The 20,657-nt window shown below is 34.6% G+C and overlaps 2 protein-coding genes across 2 annotated transcripts; both read right to left on the bottom strand.

Moving 5' to 3' along the window:
• Positions 1-2,351: 2,351 nt before the first annotated feature.
• Positions 2,352-7,151, bottom strand: LOC124630459 (elongation of very long chain fatty acids protein AAEL008004-like). Its single transcript, XM_047164371.1, has 6 exons — positions 6,988-7,151; positions 6,452-6,642; positions 4,624-4,707; positions 3,684-3,846; positions 3,022-3,158; positions 2,352-2,636 (listed from the first exon to the last, which is right to left on the bottom strand). Exons 1-6 carry the CDS (start codon positions 7,046-7,048, stop codon positions 2,403-2,405), a joined length of 870 nt encoding a protein of 289 aa, XP_047020327.1. The 5' UTR covers positions 7,049-7,151; the 3' UTR covers positions 2,352-2,402.
• Positions 7,152-10,100: 2,949 nt separating this feature from the next.
• On the bottom strand, positions 10,101-17,563 carry LOC124630711 (elongation of very long chain fatty acids protein AAEL008004-like). The gene is made up of 8 exons (XM_047164691.1): positions 17,481-17,563; positions 17,268-17,400; positions 16,651-16,841; positions 13,455-13,535; positions 12,999-13,161; positions 12,376-12,512; positions 11,510-11,836; positions 10,101-10,215 (listed from the first exon to the last, which is right to left on the bottom strand). Exons 2-7 carry the CDS (start codon positions 17,326-17,328, stop codon positions 11,585-11,587), a joined length of 885 nt encoding a protein of 294 aa, XP_047020647.1. The 5' UTR covers positions 17,329-17,400; positions 17,481-17,563; the 3' UTR covers positions 10,101-10,215; positions 11,510-11,584.
• Positions 17,564-20,657: the final 3,094 nt, after the last annotated feature.

A 20,657-nucleotide genomic window follows, 5' to 3' on the forward strand; every position in this document is an offset into this window, starting at 1 on the left:
CGCGTCCCGTAGGAACTAATGAACGTACTGGGATTACATAGCCTATGTTGCTCGGGAAGAGTGTGGCTTTCCAAAAATGAAAGAATTTTTGAAATCTGTTCAGTAGCTTCGGAGCTTTACAAGCCTTCGCTACAAACAAACAAACAATATGTTTCCTCTTTATTATTATACTAGCTGGTGCCCGCGACTTCGTCTGCGCATGTTTAGTATTTCGAACAATATGTTTACAAATTGTAGCCTATGTGTTATTCTGATGTATAAGCTATATTATTGTAAAGTTTCATTAAAATCCATTCAGTAGTTTTTGCGTGAAAGAGTAACAAACATCCATACATACAAACTTTCGCGTTTATAATATTAGTAGGATTAATATAGTATAGTATATTAATGTAGTATTTGTACTTCATTGCAATAAGTTATATGCTTTTATGCATATGTAATTCCTAACGTAGGTATACTAAGCGGATTTTCAATAATTGACGCACATTGTATTATTTTCAGTAAATAGCAGCTTTTATATAATGTCCATTATTTTTAAGTAAATTAGTCTCTTCGTTATTATTAGTAAACTAAACATATATGGATTAAGAATTTGCCTAAAGTGCACTAGTTTTGCAGACCAGTGTAAAAGGATCGACTACCCTTCTGACCTAGTTAACCCGGGCAACCCAATACTCTTAAGTTAAGACTGGTTGTCAGACTTACTTAAGTAGGCATATCGAACTACTCCAGAAAAAGTTTTTCACATTTCTTCATAATCATAAATTTTATCAGCCATAGCGCCAAGTGACTCATAGATAGCTCTTATAAGCCTGTACTTCACCTTCTCTTTGGTAGGTACTTAATTGAAGTGACAGCCAAGTACCATAAGTCGTTAATATCTTGGTAGCTCCATTTCAGCCTTTTAATGACTCAGAGTCTGTACCAGCTGGTTGCTATTTTTAGAAGTGTTAGGAGTTTTAGAGCATAATTTTACTGTTTCTACTGATTCTAATGTATCGTGAAGCAAGGTTTGAGGACAGAGCAAAGCAGCATATAGCTTTCCTCTAGAAATAAACTATCAAAACAATGTTGTACATTGACGGAGTACTGTAGTTCATTTTCTACTTAACAGTCAGACGTTCAGCCACAGTTGGATATTTCTCTGATTTGTTTAATTTTTGAGCAATAAAATGACTGATAGATCAAGCAAACCAACAACTCTCCATAATCTTATAAAAATTAAATCTCTGTGTAATATTGTTGTAAATAAAAGGAAATAGATACTTTTATTTATTAAACAAAAACATTGACATAACATTTGTTTAATGTTTGTAATGCACATACAAGTAGGTAATTATTGATTTGCAAAGTGCATACAAGACATGTATAAGAAAGCAAACAAATAAATTGACACGTGATTAATATTATGTATAAGCTTGCTAAGCAAAAACTGAATACATGAAAACCTTGAAACATTTAGAACAATCACATTTAATACTGTGGTTTTGGATTTCAAGGTCAAAACAAACAGCGAAAGTTTTATCCGGATTTTGACGTAAGAGTACATTATATGTAATCTGTTTTAAAAAATATTATTTTGGGAAATATAGTCATATTTTATAAGACTAGCATTTTTGTGTTTTTAATGGCTAAACTAAACACAGCTTAAGGTAATTGAGTTGAGGAAGTCAAATAGGCAGTCACTCCATTTAACAGACTGTTACTCGGCTGCATTCTGTTATTCTGAAAACTCTTCAAAACATAGAAAAATACTATACAGATGTTCATAAAAGAAATTGAAACGAAAAATTGTAAGCCGGTGATTGAACCCAGATCAAAGTCGAAGTAGATTTCAATGTAAATTACAATTAATATTGCATCAGCTTGTAATTAGGTTATTGTCAAATAACAATCCAAGTTCACTGGTATTTCTAAATGTATTCAATTAAAATGATGCATTTAGCATAATGTCCTAATCCTGACCGTGAAATCTCTTTCATAATTAACTTGTACATTTTTGGAACTTTGGTTGCCTTACCTTACTATTTCAATATTTTGATAGCTAGACCTTTTACTGGCTAGAACCTGTCATATTTATTCTAGAGAAATTTGTGTATCAAGACCGGTAACTCTTTCGAAGGCTTCCTGCGTATCGGCACTGAAGCGTTTTGAAAAAGTATTTCACTACTAAGCCGAACTCTTCCCGAAACTGAAAAGCTAAATTCTTCCCGAGTAACATAGACTATATTTCATCCCGTTACGGGCAGTAGTTCCCACTTGACGCGGGTAAACCATGGGAAAACGGCTAGTGGTGGGTAAAGTCCCAAAAAAATCGTAGCTAGTAACAAATAAAACAACAAACACGCCAATAACTCTATCATACTATATTTAATCCAGTTTTTTAAATTATATTTTCGGTTTTACTGACCAAAGCTAAGTCTTTTACCCTTCTTAGCATAATTTTCTTTGATCTTAACACTAGTTTCTTCAGTCTTCTTTGGGCGTACTTTTATATAAGAGTTGTAATAGAATTTACTGAACATATAGAAGAGCAAACTTGTGTTGAATATTAGGAAGTAGTGGACGAATTTAGGGTACTCGCACGTGTGGCAGAGTCCTATGACATTGTGCGCTATTACTATAAGGAATTGTACCTGTAAAAGAGAAGAAAACATTTATAATAGCTAGAACGATACAAAATACGCTTATGAATCTATTAATAACGACCCTAAAAAGGCAGTTTATGTTACAGAGGATAAACGAGCTGACATACTATCTTCTGATGGCAAAGTACTTTCATTGATGACAACCAAAGTAGACACAAGATTTCTAGCCTTGAAAAAGAAGTACAGTTATTTGAGATGATTAAAAACTATGGAATCCAGTAAATAATACCTTCTCAATAGCAAAGTTGATGGCAGCCTTAACCAAAGACCAACAATTTAACCATGGCTTTATTTGGTAAAACTGCTTCTTAAAGTCCTCTTTCTTGGTATATTTCAGAATTCAAAATAAATACTGTTAAAAATAAAACCTTACCAACTGAACAATAGTGACGTGCTTCTTCCACCACAAATACTTTTGGTACTGGGGTCCCAATCCAGCGAGGAAGTAGTATGTGTACATCAGTATATGGACGAAGGAGTTCAAGGTTCCGACTAGAATTAGAGGCCCAACTGCAATGAGAAAGAATATTATTATTACTATTTATTTATGTATGTTTTAAGAAAAGTGCATTCCTTTTCAGGATGATTTCAGGACCCGATAGCCAAAAGTTTCTTGTTAAGTTTCATGCGCATCTTCTTAGCGTCAACGTCGATTTAGCTGTTTTAAATAACTAAATATTATGTTGTAGGGACAAAGGATCTTTCCTATCAGCATGTATTTTGATATTCATTCTTTTAGTAGACAGTACGACGTAGATATACTGCAACCTTTTGACCCTTACATGTTTTCTATCCTTAATCAAAACAAGTTCATAATCTGAATAATATACTGTAACATAAACTATAACTTTTTTCTTTTTTTTTTTTTCCGACGTCAAAAATCATCAAATGACCCCTCCCGCTGTGGGTTAGCAGCGGTGAGGGAGTGTCAGACTCTTACTGACTAAAAACCGTCGTGTTCCGTCATAGGCCTTTTATGTACCAGGGCCGCGGTATCTCTTTCGAACAACCCGCAGCACATAAACTATAACTTACGTGGAAAGTATTTAGTAGCTCCCCAAGAGCTGATTACCACCATGGTATGGTGATACAAGTGTAGTGTCGAAATTTGCTTGCTTTTCTTTCTCAACACGAAGAATACTGTGTCCAGAAGTTCTGTCATTTTGGCGAAGAAATACCACCAGGTTGCAATTGCCGCCTGAAAATTTAAAATATTACACTTAATGATAAGATTGGAGTAATCATCAAAATAAGTCTTCAAAAAGTGTGCTGTGCTGCTGCTGCCGCTGCGGCTGCGGAGAACCTCAAGCGGCGGAAATATAGTGGCCTTGTCGGCAACTATATTTTCGAACCGTTTGGGGTTGAAACCCTCGGGTCGTGGGGTCCGAATGCGCACACCCTATTTAAAGACCTGTCTAGGCGGCTGGTTGACGCTTCTCGTGACCAAAAGGCTGGCTATTACCTCGGACAAAGGATCAGCATGGCCATCCAACGAGGTAATGCTGCCAGCCTCTTGGGTACGCTCCCAGTTGACAGCGATGGGGATGAATTTTTTGACGCCTTTTAGATATAGTGTATATATATATATATATTTTTTTTTTGTTCTACTAGGAAAGTTTTTTTTTTGTGTTGTAAATATGTATATAAATTTGATTAACGCGAGTGATGTAATTAAATAAACACCTAAAAAAAAAATATTAAAAAGTCTTCAAAAACATATATACATCTATAAATATACGGTCATCTTTTCTGGAACATTTTTCCATAGGATGGAAGTAAATAATTATGGAATCCGTATTATCCGAATTATGAAAATAGTCGCTTCTTTTAAAGCACTGTTACTCAGCTACGTCCGGTTAGATACAAAGGAGAAATTCAAGGGTTCATGTGCTTACTAAGGCAAGAATAACTATTTTACGGTATTTACCTGGGTCGATAACAATGATTATTATGTAGGTAAAATTATGATACTTACAGTTGTCCGTCTAGGAATTTCAACGGTTTCCACAAGTGGTTCACAAACTAAATTGCTGTGCTTCGAAAGTAGAAAGAAGATACCCTGAAACACATAAATCAAGGTCATGCATAATATCAAGGTCATGAAATATTTTACAAAGGTTTACAAAAATATTACCAAAAAGAAACCATAGGTTCAGATTGAAATATAATGCCTGTAGCACTCAGAATTTTTATCAAGAGATCAGCTTGCTAACGAGACCCTACCTACATCCCTGTTTCTTTAGCTGAGCTAAATAACAAAAAACTCTTTTTTACATTGCGGGATAAATAAATAGCGCCTACTAAATATATGATTGAACATATTTATTTACACGAGCGTGTCAATATACGTGTCAATAATTTAAATATAGCAGCAGGCATTTCAAGTTAACTATTCTGAAATTCGGTTGTATACGAACATGAGTGAGTTTTGATCTCATGATGTTCTCACAAAAAATAGTTTTATAAGTTGTAAGTATTTCTAAGACAGTTGTTTTTGTTTATCATAAGATTATGTTTTATTTATTGCAACAATTTTAGTTTTACTTTAATTTTAATAAGAAGTGTTTTTTTGTTTTGTATAATTTTCTAGTTTAAATTTTATCATTATTTATTTTATGTTGGTTAACCTAGAATTGGCGACTGTGTTAGTCCTAGTAATAACAAAAATTGTACTCTAAGCTTTATCTACACAGAAGCTGTTGGTAAACCCTTTAATAAATAAATAAATATTTCTTTGGTTGTTAATGTAGGTAATAATGAATTTAACGTACCTATAGGCATAAATCTATGTGAATCCCGGGGTATCATTGTTCGTGTGTAAATGCACACAGCATTGATTTCAAAATATAAAATAGCCAAAGTACTTAGTACATACAAAGGTACATTACAATAAATGTAAATGCAAAACTAATTAGGTATGTCTGCTTGTCACGTTTTCACGCCAAAATCAGTAAACCTATTTAAATAAAGTTTATTCCCAGTATTGTTTGAGTATGTATTTTTGTCTGTCTTTGTATTTTTTTTTTAGTCTTCTAACTTTAGCTTAACTTTTATGTCTCTATATATTTTTATTAATTTGTGGATAACGTTGTGGGTTGCATTGTTACATCTATTTTAGTTTATAATGCCTGTGTTCACTATTTACAATGTAGCTGTTTGTTGTCTCTTCCCAATAAAATAAAATAAATGAAATTTTTTAGGTACATACATAAACTAGAGCCTGAAAAAGGACAGAGAGACTACTTTTAACTTTTTATAATATATGATCGTCTTATTTTGGGAGAAGGTCCATATTATATAATTGTGAGAAGACAACTACGTTAACGTGAAGTGGTTCCACAATGTGGGTAAAACCGCGGGGTTCAGCTAGTTTCAAATTAATGCCACGTTTGATCCATGACCTACGGCTTATAGTTTCGGTATTGCTAGTACAGAAACACGTGACTAGACGTTTTATATATTGTTTGCATATAGTATAACCACCTAGTTTGCATTGTGTATTCCACTAATGTCATGAAGTAATTCTGGTTTACTGGCGATATTTTATGATTGACATTATAGTTTCTTCATATACCTACCTCTTCTTTTTATTTTAATAGACTGAGAACCTAAGATGTGTCTAGCATAAATACTTACTAACATGTATATCTATACTTTCAAAAATTATTTCACTGTTGGAAAGCGAAACTATTGCCTTGTAACGTTTTATCCGGGTACGGGATTCCCGGAACGAGGGTGAAACTGCAGGGAGCAGCTGGTTAATAGTAATATTAGCAGTCATAAAGCAAATAATAGATACTGACCGACTGAAATAAATATATACTCAAGAATACTTGAAATAGATTGTATAACATTATCGGGGTTTTCAGCTCAAAGGGTTTTCGATCCTTCATGAAACGTGGTCCATAGTTCGTGCAGAACTTAAGGTATGCAATCACTGTGACGATAACTGGTATAGGACTTGCTATTAATGGGAGATGTTTTGTTCTGGGATCTGAGGATAAAGATAAAAAAAAAAAAAAACAAATGAAATATAAATAATAGTATATTTTAAAAAGAATAACGAAGCAAAATAGTGATTAAATTAGATGACCTGCGTTACGTAAATAATGTTTATTCAAATAAGCCGTGATGCCATTTTTGTGTAATTTCAGCTGTTTTCCACAGAGTGCAATTTACAACTAAATCTCAAAACTTAATCTTGCCAATTTTTCGTTTAAAATGCACTAATGTAATCATGATCATGTTCGAAGAATTTATTAGTAGGTAGCTACCATACTATAAAAAAATTACGTGAAATTCTAAGTAATACGATGAATATGATTATGTAAACACTTACCTGCCAATTCATCGAACACATAATTATATGCACCCAAAACACTATTCACAATCTCCCTCATTGTTAAGATCCCCTTAACTTTGATTAAAATTAAAAATAAAACTTAAAGAAAAAATCTATCCACTACAGTAGGTTTAACCACCTACTTTAACTAAATACGCCGAACAAAGGACGCAAAAACCAAATTAAAAGTAAAATTTTAAAAGTATAATTGTTATTCTAATTCCTTGTTACGTGATTTACTTAAAATTAATTAATTTGTATTATTAGGTATTTATTTATTACGTTCACATAATTTGCGGAGTATTCCGTACATTGTAATATTTTATATTCTTCATCTGTTGGTCTATCAGGCCATGGTATCACATTTACATCTATCTGAAAACACTATGGGCAGAGAATTTAAGAAAACATGTAAAACTATGGAATCCTAGTTAAAATGTAGTTATATAATTATAACTAACTTATGCTGCCCTTGTAAAGCGTATTTTATAAGTTTCATACTTAAAGACCACATCTGAATTATATTATTTTTTCTGGAGAGGAGCAGAGTCGCTCGAATGATCTATGGACCCGGATCATCATACTTTTCCTCACATAAACCCTCCTTGCTATGTAACCCATTCAAACCATCACGAAACATTCATACATATCAATATAATGTGTAGGTACACAAACCCTACCTTTTTGACACCTAAAAATAAAAGTGCATACATCCCTAATTGATTTAATTAACTGACCTATTTGAACCTATACGTGAATGCAATTTTGTGTTTAATTTGCCCGATTCAACATTGTGGGTTTTGGACTGAGTGAACCCGAAAATCACATAAACGTCATAATAAAATGGAACTTTTAATTGTGACGTGAATGCGAGTAGATGATCCGATTTTTCAGTAAACAAAATAGGATTAAAGAACACTGGACTCAGAGTTTCTAATTTAGGTACTAGCTTTTGCCAGCGGTTTCACCCGCATCCGTGGGAACTACTTCCCGTACCGGAATAAAAAAGTAGCCTATAGCCTTCTCGATAAATGGGCTATCTAACACTGAAAAAAATTTTCAAATCGGGCCAGTAGTTCCTGAGATTAGCGCGTCAAACAAACAAACAAACTCTTCAGCTTTATAATATTAGTATAGATAAAATCGCAGGTTACATCGGAACTTACACTGACTAAAGCCCACCTTGTTCCTTCTTGGAGCTCTTTGTGTACCATGGCCGGAGTAACTTTTGCAGAGTTGTGCAGCAGGTCAGATGGATAGTCACTGTACTTCTACTCGAATGAACCTAGTTAGATGGGAAGCCGACCCCAATCTTATTGGGTGAACCTAACTATTTTTCAAGTCATCTGGACTTGAAAAATAATTCTTACCATTAAATCAGGCATAATTTTAACGAAGCCTTTTGTGCTAGTATCATCGCAAAATACAGAGTTGCTAATTGTGGCATTTTGATTGTAGCTTTAATTAATAAATTATTAATTTTGTTTTAGAATAAAATACAGTTGAATAAACGTGATAACTTCGTGATAACCTCGTGAAATTCACGCAGTACATGCATAATTATTTACAAAGTAATTTAAAAGAACAAACAATTTTGCAAGTCCGAAGGTCTGAAAAAGAATAAAGGTGTCTACTGATTTTAAAAGCGTCAAAGTTAGTTAGTCAGTTGTTTTTTAATGCACTTATCTTAGGCAGTATAGTTTTTATTTTATACAATGTACACACTATACATACAAGGTGTTGATTTGCATTTGTGCCGTAGCTCAGGAGGAGGACATACAATACGTAAATAATCGATTGGAATTACAGTAGACGGGAAATAACTAATATGTACTGCTTTTTTTGTCATTGTAATGTCGTGGTATTTCCGAAGTAATCCAATTTTATGAATGAAATTTATGAGTGATCGTTGCGTATGCTTTGTGTTTGTGTTTGTGTGAGGGTGCAGCACGGTTTTAACGCCAGTAACATACGCGCCAAGTTTAAATAAGGCTAGATGACATTTACGGAATTCCGAAAAAAAAAATAAGAAAAAAAAATACGTACCAATTTTTTTATTGATTTGGGTCGAGAATCATTAGCATAATTACCTCCTTGAATATGGCACGGATGCAAATCAACAGCTTGTATATACAAACTTAAACTACTTACCTTACACTTATTCTTAACATAATAAAAGGGCATCGATCAGGCGTCAAAGTATTCCTCCGCATCACTGTCCTCCGGAAACGTGCCCAGAAGACTGGCTGCATTGCCACGTTGAATGGCAATGCTAATTCTTTGTCCAAAGAATAAGCCAGCCCTCTGGTCACGCGAAGCGTCGACAAGCCTTTTCGCGATGTCCTTGTAAAATAACCGCGAACTCTTAGGCAGGGTTTGAAAATTATTGTTGAATAGGTACCTAATTGATTTATGTATCAGGCTATGTATTTGAATGCCTTAGTATTTTCCCCAGGATGCGTGTGCTACTGCAAAATACGGCTTTATACCTTCTTCAATTTTAATTGTAATAAAAAAAATCAGAGAAACTATTGTTCAAAGTAGTTCAAAATTCAGGGCTAGAGTATAGTTTCTATCAATTTTCATAGAGAAGGAAATCGTAACTAGTCTCTCATGCAAAGTTCATAAACAAGAAAATTATGATATGCTTCTTCAAATCAGTGACAAAAGTCTCAGTATTTCGGTAATTCTCAGAAAATTGCACATCGTTATAAAACATCACGGTGATGGTGACCTATTGGCTTAAGCTTGGACAGCCATGACTGAGTAAAAGTAAAAGAAAACATCTTGTGAAAATCAGCAGAGATCCTCATTTTGTTCTCTGTGTTACAATAAAAAGGCTGATGTTTCAAGCGTAAGGTAACGTATCATCCGGGGCTGCGGGTTGTTCGAAAGAGATACCGCGGCCCTGGTACATAAAAGGCCTATGACGGAACACGACGGTTTTTAGTCAGTAAGAGTCTGACACTCCCTCACCGCTGCTAACCCACAGCGGGAGGGGTCATTTGATGATTTTTGACGTCGGAAAAAAAAAAGGTAACGTATCATCTATGAAAAAAAAGATGTTATTTTCAAATCTTTGTATATTAGAATAAGTAAAACATAACAAAAAAACAGTAAAAGTTTCATTTATTCAATCCACAAAATTTTCTTTGCGTAGAGATAACTTCATTTTCACAAACAGGTCCAATATTATCATCATTGAAAAACAAAAGATATCATATACGAGGGCTGCCTTTTAAGTTGTGTCGTTTGAAATAAGTATAGATAATCCAATAGGTTATTACCGTTTATTATTTTTTTAAGAATACTTAGCGATATTTAATGCACTTTTGCATGCATTCAAATCAGTTTTTAAATATTTTGTCCATTCCAAAGTGGGGGTAGTCAAAACGGCCGATTTGTATACGTCAACAGCTTCTTCAGGTGTGCTGAAAGGTAGTCCACGAAGAATTTTCTTAATTTTGGTTAATGTATTAAAATCATTAGTGCTTAAGTTACAGCTGTAAGGTGGATGATCCAATATTACAACATTTTGGGAACTCAAAAACATCGGTGTTTGGCGGGCGGTGCGCGAACTTGCATTGTCATGGTGCAGTATCATTCGAAGTCTTGGATAGTTTTTTCTGAATTCGGTGATGACTTTTGGCAAACAAACAATGGTATACGAGTCAGCGGTAACCATGTCGCGATATTTTAGTACAATAGTGCGACACGATCACCCTTTGCCAAAAACGAGACAACAATTTTTTTTTTAAGTGCTTTTCGAGCGTACGACTTTTGTCGGTTTTGGCTAGTCTTGGAAGACCTAGACAGCTGACTGCTGCTTAGAATCCGGATCATAAGCGTATATCCAGGACTTGTTATCACTAACTATATCATAGACCTGCTTTGACTCTCCTCGGTCGAATCGCTGCAGAGTTTGACGTCACCAACTTACTAGGGCTGTTTCTTGGTCGTCGCTAAGAAAATGTGGTATCCATGGAGAGATCATCTATCTTACGCCAAGTTCTTCGTGTAGGATATTTTTGACTGTGGTCCCTGAAATGCCCACGGATGCCTCTATTTCACCATATGCTACATGTCCGTCTGCGAGGATTAGCTGCCGCACAGCCTCGATATAAACTTGCATCATGGCGGTTTTTGGACGACCTTCACGAGGCTTGTCACTGAAGCTAGAGTGCCCAGGTTGAAATTCTAAATATCAGCGTTCTGCGGTCCTAAGGAATGGTGCTACATCACTAAATACAGAATTAATCTCTTTCTAGTACTGAAGTCGCGACAATCCCCTTTTAAAGTTGTAGAAAATTATCGCACTCAAATTTTCCTTACACATTTCCATTTTTGCAACCGACCTGTCACCTTTGAATGGACGATACAATAAAACTATTCGACCTATTTAAAAACATTCTTTTGTTTTCGAATTCTAAATTCAAAAAGATTCAAATAGCATATATATATATTTTTAAAAATCGCGGGAGGTTACCAAACGACAGAACTTAAAAGGCAGCCTTACGTATATCAAAACTTAGGAACAAATTACACTACATTGTAGGGCGCATTATTTATTAGCAGTCGACAAAAAAAACGGTCGTTATCGTGATTTCTCAACAACTTTCCTTCTCGAACTTTCTCGGTTGACTTTGCTCGAAATGGGCGTGACTTTCTTGGCTTCTAATTCCTTTTTGTCCCTTTTGTTCTTGTTGTAGCTTTGGATGTAGAAGTTACCGAACATGTACATGAAGGCCACGGAGTTTGTGATGCAAAGAATGTTGAGGACTTTAGGGAAGTTGCATTCGTAGAAGAAGACGGCAGCGTTGTGAACGAAGATGATGGAGAATTGGATCTGGAAAGAAGAATTAGGATGATACAGATTACAAGGCCACGATAGAGATTATAAACAAAAAGGTGATAAATCAAACCTAAAAAAATACATATACAAAAAAAACTAAATAATTCTGCACAATGTAATTTAAAAGTACGACCAATAAACTATTAATAAAGCAAATCAAAGCTTGAAATGCCATTAAAATTTCTATCTGGAACATCTATCTTATAAAACTCTAAATTGAAAATCTCAACTTGCTCAGTCATTCTGGAAGGCTTTTATATATTTTTATTTTGTGTTCAATATGTACACACTATATATATATATACAAACTTAAACTACTTATCTTTATACAAAACTAAAAATAAAATACTATATACAAAACATAAAACATATGTATATAAAAGAACATCGATTAGGCGTCGAAGTATTCCTCCGCATCACTGTCCTCCGGAAACGTGCCCAGAAGACTGGCTGCAATGCCACGTTGAATGGCAATGCTAATAATTTGACAAATTTCTGGAAGGGATAATAACAAAAAAGTAGATCCAACTCACCAACTGTATCATAGTGACATGTTTCTTCCACCACACATACTTCTGGTACTCAGGTCCAAGGCTTGAGATTAGGTAGTATGAGTACATGATAACATGGACTATGGAGTTCAGGTAACCCATTATGGCTGTGTGACCACCTGGAACGAAGAACGAACATATATTTATTATATTTAGTTACTCCAAGTCACTACTTGTAAAACACCGGTACTAGGCTGGATGCCGACCCCAACATATGTAGTTGGGAAAAGGTTGAGCAGATGATGATTAGTTCCTTTGTTTTTGAGCACGATAAATTGGTGGATCCCGACTGTTGTTTGGACAACTTTGGTAGTAGTTATGGGTACTCAGAGGTCAGAGAGTTTGACAACCTGTTTTATGAAAGGGTATCGAATAACACAGGTAACTGGGCTGAGGAGGGCAGACAGGCAGTCGCTTAATGTAAAACACTGGTACTCAGCTGGTACATTTGGTTAGACTGGAAGCCGACCCCAACATGGTTGCGAAAAGGCTAGACATTTGTTATTATGGACTACAATGGATGCATAAGTTTAACATTTAAGTGCAATTTCGTAGACTTTTAGGTGCTTAATTACCATTTCTTTTATTAATTAAGTGTACTTTACCTGGGAAATATTTGACTCCCATCCATACGACCAAGGACATAATGGTGTGATGGTAGACATGAAGGAATGTCACTTGGTTGTATTTCTTCCTTAGTACGAAGAATATTGTGTCCATAAGTTCTGTGATTTTCGCGAAGAAGTAGTACCATATTGCACCAGCCAGCTGGAAATACAAATATTTTGTATTAATCTTTTTGAAAAAAAAAAAAAAAGATATTTAGAATCTAGGCAAAAAGTATCTATCTATCTAAAAGTAGGCCTAAAAGATATAATTTCAACATTATCTTAAACTATGTTTAGAGCTTTTTTTATATTTCTGTAAAAAATACACCTAAAAGCAATTAATGGGGATAGCATCATGGAAAATGCAATAGATTCATTTTATTCGTATCCTATCTGATTTTAATACTTATGAGTAAGATTGATTTAAAGTAAAATAATAAAAATAAAACTTACCCTCATTGATCTGGGATTGACAGTGTAATCAATCTCTTCACACGCTACGCTATATTTCCCATCTAATATAATGACGCTACCCTGAAAACAAAGAGAATATAATTAATATAACCGGAGGGAAATCTCCAAAGGCGTTTCAGGCTGTAGCCTATGATGATTTCCTACTAGCCGATTATTCGCCACGGCGGCTATTCTCATATAAGGAGATCAGCCAGTTGCGCGGGCATATTATAGGGCACAAGCATTTGCGTAGACACAGGTGCACTCATTATTCCTTCATTCTCATAGCCTCATGGGACGGCAATCCGACATGACTGTGGAGAGATCAGGTGCAGGACTGACATTTACGTGCTCTCCGATGCACGGGTGTATTTATCACCAATTTCCATGCTCCGGGCTACTTTGTGAAAGATGCTAAAACTCACAAAGCGATTTCAGCCCGTTCACATTTTCAGCCGAATCAATGATTTAGTTGGTAGGTACGGCCATACATTCATAAATTTAATTCTATCTGATCTACCTTTTTCTGCCTCATTGGTCTAGAGGTCGCCAGCGCAATAATCTATTGTCCATTTTATTCATTAATACATATTAATGATACGGCTATAGGTAAGGTCAAGTTCAAAATTGCTGAATTACTTGTTTAATTAAAACAACATTAAAAGTGAAACTTTGGACCCTAAAAGAACCTAGAATACGTGTCATTTTAAATATTGTAAGTCATTGTCTTTTTTTTTATTTATATTAGACGTAATACTGTTATATTCCCGATTGTACTGGAATGTTTACAGTGAATTAGTTTGAATATTCAGATTATGTATTTACAAAAAAATAATGAATTTGAATATATAACAAAAAGGCAAAATTTTATACAAATCGACAAAATTTATTTTCTGATTCTGAGCTTTATGATCTCATTTTTCATCTGCCTAGCTTTTTCCCAACTATGTTGCGGTTGGCTTGCAGTCCAACCAGATGCAGCTGAGTAGCAATATTTTGTATACAGTGACGCTTGTCTGGCTTCTTCCACCCAGGTACCCGGGTAACCCTATAGCCCAATGGTAACCCAGTATGTAATTAATTTATCTACATCTAGTTATGACTTCTCTAACCTATGGACACGGACGCCAGCATATCACACTACCACAATCCGTCAAACATTAATCGATTTTCAACTTAATCTCTTTAGTATAAAGTTCAAAGTTGATTGACAAAAAAGTACCGATTGGAGAATAGAATAGAATAGAATAGATCTTTATTTGCATAGAAAATAGGTACATGATACAGTTGTTCTACATAGTGATTTAGTGCTCCTTATATTTTCTACCTTTAATAGGCATGCAAACAGTTTAAGTAGGTAATCAACATACATTTAGGCAATAATCATGATAGTATTAATACATTCGTCTACAGATTGCATGCGTTTAAAAATGTCAATATAAAATTAAATGAAAAAAAATAAAAAATATATGTCAAAATAAAAAACAGATACAGAGTTAATGTCAAGATTAATTAACTGTTACATTTACAATTATTATAAATTTAAAGAATACATTATTATTTCAAATTAGCTGAGGTTCTTGTCAGTCAAAAAATCGCAAATTGAATAATAACATTTATTAATTAATAAGTCTAACAATTTCTTTTTAAACAGTACAATAGTTTCTGTTTTTAACCTATCCGGTATTTTGTTAAATATTGTTGGGCCCATACATAAAAGACTTTTCCTTAATAAGGCAGTATCATATCTAATAACATGTAACTTGTTTTTATATTGTTTCCTTATTGGCCTAGTGCTGTTATCAGATACTTTAATAAATAGGTGCATATTAGATTTTACAAAAACTGCAGTTTCAAAGATAAATAATGATGGAAATGTTAGTATCTTTAGGGACTTAAACATAGGTACGCAGCTGTCTGTTACTTTTAAATTACACATTGCCCTTAAACAGCGTTTCTGAGATTTGAACACCTGCTCTCTCAGGCTACAATTTCCCCAAAATATGATGCCAAATCTTAGTACCGATGCGACCAAAGTAGTAGAAGGGAGTAGCTTGATTTACTAAACTGTTTGTTCCTACACCACTGTACCAAGAAAGCCTGATGATGAAAATTCGTCAGTCTCCAAACAAATCATAATAATTTATCTCTCGGAATTCCACTATCTATCGTACGTGCCATCGTAAGGCGATCTCGAACGGACGCCATCTATCAACGGCAATGGATGCAGCGTGATCATTGATCGATATCTTATCAGTTTACACTATCTATAACTTGAATTTATGATAATGACGTAAATGTGGGTTTGTGTGTTTATGCAATAAGCTCTTGAACTGCTGAACCGATCTCTGACTGTGAAGAATACAGTTTTTAGTTTGTATGCGAGTGTATTTAATCAAAGTTTGGAGCAGAAACGAATCTTTACTTTAGTCAAAATAACCTTAGTAAAAAGTTACTAAAACTAATTGAAATGTAATTTGCATTGAGCTGGGAGGTCCAGGGTACCAGATGCCGGGGACTAAGAGAGGCTTTCCAGGAGCCAGTAGTAGTTTCGTTGGATCGCGGAACAAGTCGTGTGCTAAATCTATTCCGTCATAGATATTTGAATGTCTTATGTTATTCAGAAGGTTGGTTTCCATACTGTTTATGTATGATATAAAGGGTCAATATTTGTTGTTTACTTCTTCTGCCCAGTAAAAACTCAAAGCAAGCAAATCAATGAAAAACAATAAAAAAAAACTGGCCAACATTCTATTCCTTGGCTGTTTGTGAAAGTTACTTAAAACCGAAATAGCAACCACTTGACTGACAGATGCAACCGGGATCCTAAATGGTCATAATTTATATATTGGCATGAAAGTCCATTCAGTCTGTCTTACAGATAGACCCGATAGAGTTATAAATAAATAATAAATAATGACGGGGCACTTTTCACACACGGTCGGTTAGCCCCATGGTAAGTAAAGTAAAGTAAGTTATTAATTAACTTGTGCTATGGGTGCTAACACAACCCAGACCACAGCCAACAAGCATGCTCATCACACATATGTCGACCGAACCGGGAATCGAACCCGAGACCTCAGGTTCGGCAGTCCGGCATGGTGACCATTGCACCGTCGAGGTTGTCATGATGGAAATTTTTACAGTTATGATGTGAATAAACTACTTAGATAAGAATAAACAAAAAAATCCTTACCTCATATACCAAAAATATGCTAAACAGGACTTGAAAGATATTATACAGCAGCAGAGGCGTCTTCAAGACGAAAGGTGGCCTGTTTTCCATAAGCTTTGGCCCAAGGTATTTGCAGAAGAACAGGTATGAAGATGTAATTGATAGCACTACGAAGGGGTTTGATACACCCCACCAGTCCGCCGTTCTGGGATCTGAAAAAGTCAAAAAATACTTTTTTATAGTTAAAAAAATAAAAGATAAGTTCCTTTTTTATTATAAACAAATATAATTACGTAAAATAAGACTTCCCAAGTAAACATTCCAGTAGTAAAATCAAATAAATATAAATGAATAAAAAATAATAAGTTTGGTTGCGAAAACTTCGAAATTCTTGAACATAAAACTTCGCTCATCAGTAAACTTTCAGAAAAAAGAATGTTATCTTTAAATAAGATGTTCAAGTCCTTTTGAGGATCTACCAAAACTAAAAAAGTTAAGTAAAGTTTAATTTGAATTCCAATACATGAACAATTCGAATACATAGGCACGAAACTTTTGCAACGCTATTAAATTTATGAATATTAAAATTTTAATTTTCCATATAATATTAATAATAAAAAGTAAACAAACAAACTCACCAGCCAAATCATGGATCACATAATTATATTTGTCGACTATACTATCAATTAATCCCGCCATTTTGAAAAACAAATGAAGCGTGACCACGCCTGTCTTCTTACACCTCTGCTTTCTGCGCCCGCGCAATCACAACTAATTAAAAAGAAACAAATGAAATCAGTTTATTTCTACCACATACTAATGTTACGAAAAAAAAAACCGTTTCCGCGTACCGTTAGAGGGTAACTCAACAGTGATTTGCAAAAATATTCCCGATAAGGTCACCAAAGTCAGACAGTGCAAATCAAAATTTTAAAATATCCAAATTATTTTGGCGGTTGCAATTTATGTTCTGTTAATTGTATTATAACTGTATATTAAGTAACTGGTATGACTAAATACCTTTATCTAATTTGTTAATGGGGATAATTAAAATAATTGACTTTACATTAAAATTATATAGGTAAATGAATTCTTTCTACTTGGGGGAGACTAAAAGAATGATGGCCCAGTGTGTATCGGACTTGGTTTTTTATACATGCGCTTGAGTCCTGGTTTTGAACCCAGGAATGATTTTAAGCAATATGTTTAGTCATTGTTTTTAGAACACTGAATGCACTTTGTTCTAGAATCTAGGAAAAAAACATATCGTAATGACATCAAAGATGGACTGGGTTCACCTATTTCAACATTACTTTTAAGTGTTGGTTTAATAAATATATTATTATTATTATTTTTAGCCCATACTGTCCAACTGCTGGGCAAAGGCCTCCCCATCTTGCTTCCACACTTCTCGATCTTTCGACCGAGCCCACCAGTCTCGACAATATATTATTCTATAAAAAGTATTTTAGAAATTTTTTCTACTGATATAATTTTTGATAGCTTTTACTGCTGATTCATCGTTAGTATGTCCATTAGAACCTAATATTTAACTTAATCTAAATTTTAACTAAGTGTCATTGTCCGATTCCGTAATTTTGTTAGTTTAATTTTATAACTGTTTAGTGAGTAATTGTAGTTTGAATACTAATACTGTAGCTGTAGCTAGGTTAAGGAATGATAATGTATACTTAAACTTATTTAGGTTCCCTAACCCTCACCGTAAGTCTAACAAAAATAAGTCTGGGTCAACTAGGGTTCGTGTGTGTTCCAAGCGAGCATCAAAGAGATGTTAGCGTAATTTGTAGCGGCTCCTTAAAGTCTTAAGATGTGTGGATGCCTTCTGCCCCATCTAAGGTATATCCATCTAACATATAAGAGTATTGAATCAAAGTGAAGTCCTTAGAATCAAAGCTCGAGATTCAGTATTGTTCGAAAGAGCTACTGCAGTCTTAGAACACAAAAGGCTCCGAGAAAATGGGTGCGTGTTAGAGTCTGACATTTTATCGCTACGACCATAGCGGCTTTCCCGCTGTGGTTCATTTTGGTTTGGTGGATCATTTCTCATAATTTTTCTCCTACCTATAAAAACAATCGCACTATGATAGTCATGAAAGCAGTTCATCCGCGATGAATATTCTTTTGCATAATTATTTGTAAACCTTGAATTTCAATTATGAAAATAAATGTTATTTCTAATAATGAAGTGTCGTTTACCATACCTCTTGAAATACATACATAACAAAATACACACTAAAGGTATACATAACAAAATGCTTGTTTTTAACCGTGTTATATTATATTGTCTACCTTACACCCGCGAAGAGCTCTGCACTGCTTTTCGATGGTTTCACCCGCGTCTGACCCGCGAGAAAAAGGAGCCTAATTCAGTAAAACACGTTCAGCAATTAAAGCATGAATAAGTAACAAACATCCAAACCCACATTTCTCATTTTGCGGTTTCCTTAATTTCTGGAGTTTAAGAATCTTGAAAAGCAAATCTTTCATTGCTCGTTTGTCTTTTACGTCTAATTGACTTTTGGCTCTATGAATGATTTTTAAAAATCAAAACAACGAAAATATTATCTCATAACATATAGGTTCCGGGTGGGTACATTTGTGAATATGAATATTTTAAAGATCCTATCTTATTCTTACTCTTCTGCCTCATCATTATAACCGAGCATTTGTTAAAGAAATAGTTTTTAAATTTTTTCATAGAGTTTCTTGCCGGCTGTTCTCCATGGGATTCAATTTTTCGAGCCATGCAACTACGTGTAGTATCTGACTTTTCATAAGAGCCTGCAAAGACCAACTTGAAATAGAAACTTTTGCTTCATATGGTATCTAGTTATTACCTATTTTTGTTTTACAAAAAATATTTTGACCACCAGGTATGGTCACAAGACAACATGTTCACTTCTCGGAGGAGATCATGCACTTTCAATCCCATCAAGTCATTATGAACTCCCAATCAAGTCCAATGTAATGACATTTTCACCAGCTCTCTAAAGGCAAAGACTGGACGGGCTGTAGTATATTAAGACAATAGTCACCTATCCATAAAACCCAACCTATTTTCAAAGACATGCCTTCAAACCTTGAAGAAATAGAACTTTCTCTGCTGTTGATATTCGCATTCTTTCAGATGATACATCTGCTAGATGTCCTTTATGATTTAAAATAAAAGGTAACAGCGTGTTAGCTACAAGCTCACATTTCGATGAAATGACTAACATGGTTGTAACGAATAAGGGAGTTAATCTGCCATATGTAGTGGAAAAAGTGCTAGAGTAGAGCCACGGACTAGCAAGCGCAGCGTAAGATGTCCACCAACAAGATGGACAGACGACCTTATAAAGGTTGCCGGAAGACGCTGGATGCAGGTCGCTTCCAACCGGTATCTGTGGAGATCTAAGGGGGAGGCCTATGTTCAGCAGTGGACAGCCTATAACTGAGACAATGATGACGATGATGAAATTGTAGTGATGTGGTTAAAGTGCCGTCAGGGATATTTTTTTTATGAATAAAATTAGAAAATAAATTCAACACATTACCCAAATAATTTATTCTCTTCTTTGCAGCGTTTTTGTTTTTGATTATACATACATACATTATTAAAACAATAATTGAAACTAGTTGCAGATCTGGTAACACTTAATATTATAACATTGGGTTATAGCAAGTTCCTACTTAACTAATAATTTCATAAATCTACACTAAAAGCTACAATTACTGTTCGTTCACGACCTTACAGAACTCAAAGGAAGGATTTAACAATATTAGTATACGTGATACAATGATTGAGGAATGTACCTTTCCTTTAGCATCGGATACATATTTTTAAACGGTTTTATTTAGCTCACCCCGTTTGTTTTATTATTTATTCTTGGGTCAAATTTAGTAATTCAAAGGACAATGGGCGATTCCGGTCCAAATGTCCACCACGAACGAGACCTATATGGCTGGATAGCCCGTTAAATATAGAACATTTTTTGTTATAGAAGTAAAAAAAAATATAATGCCAG

Source organism: Helicoverpa zea, chromosome 5 (genome assembly GCF_022581195.2).
Source record: "Helicoverpa zea isolate HzStark_Cry1AcR chromosome 5, ilHelZeax1.1, whole genome shotgun sequence".
NCBI lineage: Eukaryota > Metazoa > Arthropoda > Insecta > Lepidoptera > Noctuidae > Helicoverpa > Helicoverpa zea.